Genomic DNA, 7,500 nt, shown 5'->3' with positions numbered 1-7,500 from the left:
AATAAAAAGTCATTACGATGTTTTAGTGCGCTTCAAGCGCTAAAGGGATTCATTAACAATGTATAATAGTAGGGTCCATCTCACTGTGTTAGTACTCGTCTGTGTCTTTTCTTTTCATACCAACATTACCTTTTTAAGTGAACGTGGTTTGTCCTTGTTGTATCCATGTGTAATGTCGATAGTAGTGTAAAGACGAAAGAGTATCTACGGGGGAGAGCAAGTCTGTGTCTGGGATATAGGTTCCAGGCTATTAGCTCTTCTCGCAGCCTAGCCATCCTCTTTAGCCTCCGTCATCTTAAATGCTATGTTCTTTTGGTAGAACTGTTCGGCTGCCGCAGGAGTGTTGAGAGAGTAGCAGATTCCGTTCATGGTTATTGGTATAAGCTGTAGTCACGAGAGACCTGGGACACGGTTTCTAGCCTCGCGTAGCTTGGCTTTTAGTAAACGGTGCGGAGTTTAGCTATCGATTAGCCGGAAACAGAAATGGGAAATCCTGAAATAATAACGTGAATTATTCTAAAAGTTATAATTATTTTGTCTCATCTTGTTTTAGTCAACATAAATTAAGAGAGAATTCGTCATGGTTTTTGTAAACTACATTTTTGTGTCCTCAGTTGTGGTCAACGATATTTAATTAATTATTTAGTCACATTAGTGTCACATGGTCTACATTAACGTGACGTCACGTCTCGTTGTCGTCGCGGGAAAAAGCTTCGTTGACGAACATATTTAGTAATAATTTTTGTTGACAAAATTAACACTGCTGCTGACTTGTTGTACAGAACCTTCCTGCTGACTTGTTGTACAGAACCTTCCTGCTGACTTGTTGTACAGAACCTTCCTGCTGACTTGTTGTACAGAACCTTCCTGCTGACTTGTTGTACAGAACCTTCCTGCTGACTTGTTGTACAGAACCTTCCTGATGACTTGTTGTACAGAACCTTCCTGCTGACTTGTCGTACAGAACCTTCCTGCTGACTTGTCGTACAGAACCTTCCTGCTGACTTGTTGTACAGAACCGTCCTGCTGACTTGTTGTACAGAACCTTCCTGATGACTTGTTGTACAGAACCTTCCTGCTGACCTGTTGTACAGAACCTTCCTGCTGACTTGTTGTACAGAACCTTCCTGCTGACCTGTTGTACAGAACCTTCCTGCTGGCTTGTTGTACAGAACCTTCCTGCTGACTTGTTGTACAGAACCTTCCTGCTGACTTGTTGTACAGAACCTTCCTGCTGGCTTGTTGTACAGAACCTTCCTGCTGACTTGTCGTACAGAACCTGTAAGTCGCTTTGGATAAAAGCTAAATGACTAAATGTAGCCGTGAGCTTCAGTAAAGGAGGATATACAAAGTAGAGTACAACTCGACGGGGATTAGAGTACTGATCCGATTCATAACAACTGCAAACATCTCTAGTGTGGAAATATAAAGGTCTGCTACTGAAGTGAAGACACCGCCTTACCGAGACCCTCCCATCAGCGATGGCTTGGTTGATGGCCAGCGCGATGCTGACTCTACCTTTCTGGTCGGAGTAGAGGATTCGAGCCTGGGACCCCACCACCTGAGAGGAGGAGAGGTTCAGTGACCACACATATACCAGACCTGGGACCCCACCACCTGAGAGGAGGAGAGGTTCAGTGACCACACACATACCAGACCTGGGACCCCACCACCTGAGAGGAGGAGAGGTTCAGTGACTACACACACACCAGACCTGGGACCCCACCACCTGAGAGGAGGAGAGGTTCAGTGACTACACACATACCAGACACATACCAGAGGCTAACTGCCTATGAAAACAGGCACAGAGGCACTGAAAGAGGATTTCACCCATCTAATGAACACACTAGACTAGACAAATATCAAGATGTATCCATCAGTGGACCAATTGCATGCTTTCGCAGAGGACAAGAAGACTTGTTCAGACATTAAGCGCCCCCACAGCCCAAATGGAATGATACAAAAAATAATAAATAATAATAATAATAATAATAATAATGTACAGGTATAAAATAATAATAATTCATTTTATTTGTATAGCACTTCTCAATGACCCGAAGTCGTTGAAGTATACTTTTTCTTTTGCATTCAGGGGGGCAGTCGACTACATTTCGGCCAATCAAAGTCGACTATTCAAATCCTTAGTCGGGGAAAGCCCTACAATCTATACAATCAATACAAGGTATATGTTTTTTTACAAGGTAAAAGCAGATAAATAATAATATATATTTGCATTTATTTTACATTTGTTGGACTTTATGGTGTTCTTGTTTTCTTCTTGACTTGTTTAAAGAAGACGTGTCCGGCCCATGGGGACATTAACGTGTGTTGTCGGGCCTTACAAATACATTTGATTTGATATATATATATAATATACCGTGTAAGTAGCAGCAGTGTGGGGTCCTACTAATCACCCCAAAGTACCAGAAAATACCCTAAAGTACCCCAAAATACCCAAAGTATACACCAAAATACCCCAAAGTATACACCAAAATACCCCAAAGTACCCCAAAAGACCCCAAAATACCCAAAGTATACACCAAAATACCCCAAAGTACCCCAAAATACTCCAAAGTACCATAAAATACCCCAAAATACCCCAAAGTACCCCAAAATATCCCAAAGTATGCCCCGCCTCAGAGAGACAGAGAGAGAGAGAGAGAGAGAGAGAGAGAGAGACAGAGAGAGAGAGAGAGAGAGAGAGAGAGAGAGAGAGAGAGAGAGAGAGAGAGAGAGAGAGAGAGAGAGAGAGAGAGAGAGAGAGAGACAGAGAGAGAGAGAGAGAGAGGGAGAGAGGGAGAGAGAGAGAGAGACTGACCATCTGGTGCCGGCCCGCGCTCTGATCCAGCTGATGTTGTCGTCGTACTGCTGCCTGACCCGCTCCGTCACCGTCACGTCGGCGCTGATCTGCTCCAGGACGCCGGCGGCGATGTCATCGGTCAGCGCCAGGTCTCGTGGGTCTGCGGAGGTGCAGACCCAACGGAACGGTCCGAAGCCCAGGGAGAAGATGTCCCTGTAGAGAGAGAGAGAGAGAGAGAGAGAGAGAGAGAGAGGAGAGAGAGAGAGAGAGGTAGAAAGAGGGGGAGAGAGAGGGAGAGGGAGAGAGAGAGAGAGAGAGAGAGAGAGAGAGAGAGAGAGAGAGAGAGAGAGAGAGAGAGAGAGAGAGAGAGAGAGAGAGAGAGAGAGAGGGAGGAGAGAGGGAGAGAGAGAGAGAGAGAGAGAGAGGGAGGGAGGGAGAGAGAGAGAGAGAGAGAGAGAAAGAGAGAGAGAGAGAGAGAGAGAGAGAGAGAGGGAGAGAGGGAGAGAGAGAGAGAGAGACAGAGAGAGACAGAGAGAGAGACAGAGAGAGAGAGACAGAGGACAAGTTGAGTGAAAGAAAACAGCAACTCATTTGCTGCTACTGCTACCAAAACATCTACCCAACAGAGACGTGTTAACGTCTCAATGGTCAAACGCGAGGTGGTGGCCGAGAGGAGGACGAGGAAAAAGCTGGATGCTATCCTGGAGAACCCCTCCCACCCCCTCTGTGAGGAGCTAGCCAGGATGAGAACCCCTCCCACCCCCTCTGTGAGGAGCTAGCCAGGATGAGAACCCCTCCCACCCCCTCTGTGAGGAGCTAGCCAGGATGAGAACCCCTCCCACCCCCTCTATGAGGAGCTAGCCAAGATGAGAACCCCTCCCACCCCCTCTATGAGGAGCTAGCCAGGATTAGAAACCCTCCACCCCCTCTATGAGGAGCTAGCTAAGATGATAACCCCTCCCACCCCCTCTATGAGGAGCTAGCCAGGATGAGAACCCCTCCACCCCCTCTATGAGGAGCTAGCCAAGATGAGAACCCCTCCACCCCCTCTATGAGGAGCTAGCCAGGATGAGAACCCCTCCACCCCCTCTATGAGGAGCTAGCCAGGATGAGAACCCCTCCCACCCCCTCTATGAGGAGCTAGCCAAGATGAGAACCCCTCCCACCCCCTCTATGAGGAGCTAGTCAAGATGAGAACCCCTCCCACCCCCTCTATGAGGAGCTAGTCAAGATGAGAACCCCTCCCACCCCCTCTATGAGGAGCTAGTCAAGATGAGAACCCTCCCACCCCTCTATTATTATTATTATTATTATTATTATTATTATTATTATTATTATTATTATTATTATTATTATTATTATTATTATTATTATTATTATTATTATTATTATTATTATTATTATTATTATTATTATTATTATTATTATTATTATATTATTATTATCCTCATTAGTCATCATCAACATATTGACTATTCTTCCTGGGGTCCTCACAGATATACACATACCAGTGTGTAAAGTACTTGAGTAATTGTACTTCGTTACAATACTTAAGTACTGTTTTGGGGGATTTGTACTTTACTCGCGTATTATTAGGTTTGTATACTTGTACTTTGACTCAATTACATTTCAGAGAAAAAATATATACTTTTCACTCCTTACATTTAAAATGCAGGTCCAACCATTTTAATGAGTATATTTGTTTCTCTGGCCGAACTAACGTTAACGTTATTAATCCGCGCTTTATTTAAAAACAGCCAATCAAATCCCCATCAATGGAAAATGAACCCGCCCATACCCATGCTGATTGGTCCTTGTGCAAGACTAGAAAGCAGGGATCTTTGATTAAACACCTGCTATCAGAAGTCAGAGTGACAAGCTACAGAAGACGGCCACAAACAATAGTACGAGTGATGGAGAGGACGAAACGGAACATTTCATTGCCCGGAATACATTTTTTTTTAACTTTTACTTTTGAGTACTTGAGTACATTTAAAAGTAGAAACGTTTTTTACTTTTACTCAAGTGTGTTTTTAGCCAGATACTCTGACTTTTACTTGAGTAAGACTTTGAGACGGTACCCATACTTTCACTTAAGTATAATTTCTGGGTACTTTTTACACCCCTGACACATACAAATATGAAACATTCAGTGTAAATCAGTCATATATCACATACATAATCAATAGGAAAAAAATATATATATAAACTAGAGGTGGGCATAGATTAATTTTTTTAATCTAGATTAATCTATCTGCAATCCTGGATTTAATCTAGATTAATCTAGATTAAAATGGCTAAAAAAAAAAAAAAAAACTGCCGAAGGCATTCAAAATATGTGTGTTCCTTATGTTTCTCAGGCCAGGTGGCCCATTACACCATGAGCCCATCTCCCGTTTCCAAAATGCATTACAGACTGTTTGAAAAAGCTGTTTTGCTATGATAATTGGTAATGAAATATCAAAATAATGTTCAATAAGATGTACTTGTGTTTAATAAGTTGTTTTATTCAGAAGTTAACACAAATAAATAATATTACCAGTACAGTACAGTATCTAGCACTCTCAGGAGCAAAACAGAAAGAATCATTTCAAACTTGAACTATGTGACATGGCTTGAATCAACTGCTCCAGTGGAGTTGCTAAGTGGCCAATGGTGTCAACTGTGGTTGTACTGGGCAGCTCCCAGGTGTGAATGGAACTGTGTGAATGTGAAGCAGGGCGTTCCTGAAAAAGAGCATCTGTGCTCAGAGAACCTACCCTGGTAAATAAATGTAAAAAAAAAAAATGTAATTTTTTTTATTTTTTTTTTAGATTAATGCGTTAATTATATTATCGCGCGATACTAGTATAGCGTTAACGCAGTACGTTAACGCCGTTAACGGCCCAGCTCTAATATAAACACAAAGTAAACAGAAGACGTTTTGGATAACATGGCTGCAGCTATCATGCATGACATATATTGATTTCCTTCCGGATTATGGCTCCTTTAAGTTTCTTTTTGAAACTGTCCTTGTTTTCCGTCCGTATGATATGTAATGGCATCCTATTCCAGTATGTTATGGCTCTATACATTGCAGTTTTCTTTAGAGCATTGGTTCTAGGCAGAGGTAGGGTGAAGCGACTACTTGAAGCATGTCTGGTATTATGGTCATGTCTATCATTGGTGGATAAAAGCATAGAATACAATAGAGTGGGTTTACCCAAGGTACAAATGTTCCACCCTCATCCACGACAGTCTAGCATGCATTCCCTCCACACTATTCCTTATAGAGCAGTGAAGAGTGAGTCGGGCAGCTCTATTTTGAGTGAGCTGGGCCCTATTCCCCGTACCTGGTTCAACTAAGTCGATCAAGAGTCCCATTATCCAGATTCAGTTAACCCGATGTTTGAAGCCGGGATTTTCCTGTTCCTCGAAGGTAGATTCAGTCTCGTTAACTCGATCCAGACTTGAGACCCAGGATAAGTGCGCGCGGCCGCTTCAGTTGAAAAGCCAGCACGTATCGATAGCAGAGATCCTGATTTTCTAACGGCATTGATTGATTAATTGATTTAAAACTTTATTATCAGATTGCAGTACGGCTCAATCGCCTCGCCGACAAGTTAAATGCGTTATCTATAGGCTAATTTTAAGTCCCTCATTACCTCAATCAATCAGATTATATTTCTTTAAACTTGCCTGCTGGCAGTAGGTTTATGGATTGAATAATCAAATGAGATCTTGCTAGCGAAAATAATTAGTTAAACTGTTATACAGAATAACGATACGGCTCTCTTACCCATTGATTGATGTATGGTGGATCTTTTACTTATCTGCACTGTGGTGTGACGGGTTCTTCTTTTGACTTTCACGCAGACGACCGGGGTTCGAATCCTAGTCTTTTCCTTCTTTTTGCAATGTAGGAATAATTCAATTTGGTGCACGTTGAGAGCTATATAAAGAATGACATCCTCAATGCATGTAGATTTATAATATTTTAACTTAAAACTAGGCTACTTTTGCGTATAATCATTAATATTATATTCCAAAAAAATTATATTGGAAACGTGGGGTTTCGAACACCGGTCGCCCCGTTGCCAGGATTCAGCACTAGCCGCTGCGCCACTGTGCCAGACGGGGTATACTCATTGTTTATGCATTAATGGACGAGAGACCCGTGTTTAGAATATTTTTCTTACAAAAAAATGAAGTTTTATCTCTTTATTCTCAAATGCATTAATGTGACGTCAACGGCTCATTCAATTTCTCAAATCCGTCAAACAGCGCATCTCATCAGACATTTTAATCCCAGTTACAATATCACACAAAAACCACAATCCCCGCATAGACACTTCAATTCTATGCTTGAATGAAACACAATCCGGCGCTCCGTTAAGCAAATCTACAGCCGAGAATATATGAAACTAATCAGAGCCAAACGGCCGATAGGTTTCATTCATTAAAAATATCCCCGCGGGATTCACATTTGCAATGCGCCGTTATTAAAATAACCACATGCAGCGTGTATCGCGACTCCGAGCGCCGTATATGACGTGCATTATTTTATTTAGGACAAAGTAAATCTATAGGCTCAATATGATTTATTATCAGCATTTAGTTCTATTATTATACATTTCAAAAGCCCCCTCTAGGAAAACAAAGCACAGAAACGTAATTCAGAATGGTATAATGCAGATCCTAGACTGTGAGAATCATTTCAG

At 42.2% G+C, this 7,500-nt stretch overlaps 1 protein-coding gene across 1 annotated transcript in view; it reads right to left on the bottom strand.

The window, feature by feature from the left end:
* uroc1 (urocanate hydratase 1) overlaps positions 1 to 7,500 on the bottom strand; it is a gene marked incomplete at both ends in the record, with an annotated part of 111,168 nt that overhangs the window by 19,214 nt on the left and 84,454 nt on the right. Inside the window, 3 exon segments of the mRNA XM_084315475.1 lie at positions 1,463 to 1,561; positions 2,819 to 2,841; positions 2,844 to 3,013. Of these exon segments, the coding sequence (XP_084171601.1) occupies positions 1,463 to 1,561; positions 2,819 to 2,841; positions 2,844 to 3,013 (292 nt within the window).

Source organism: Notolepis coatsorum, assembly GCF_963971535.1.
Source record: "Notolepis coatsorum genome assembly, chromosome: 6".
NCBI classification, from domain to species: Eukaryota; Metazoa; Chordata; class Actinopteri; order Aulopiformes; family Paralepididae; genus Notolepis; species Notolepis coatsorum.
This window is presented reverse-complemented; position numbering and strand designations above follow the sequence as displayed.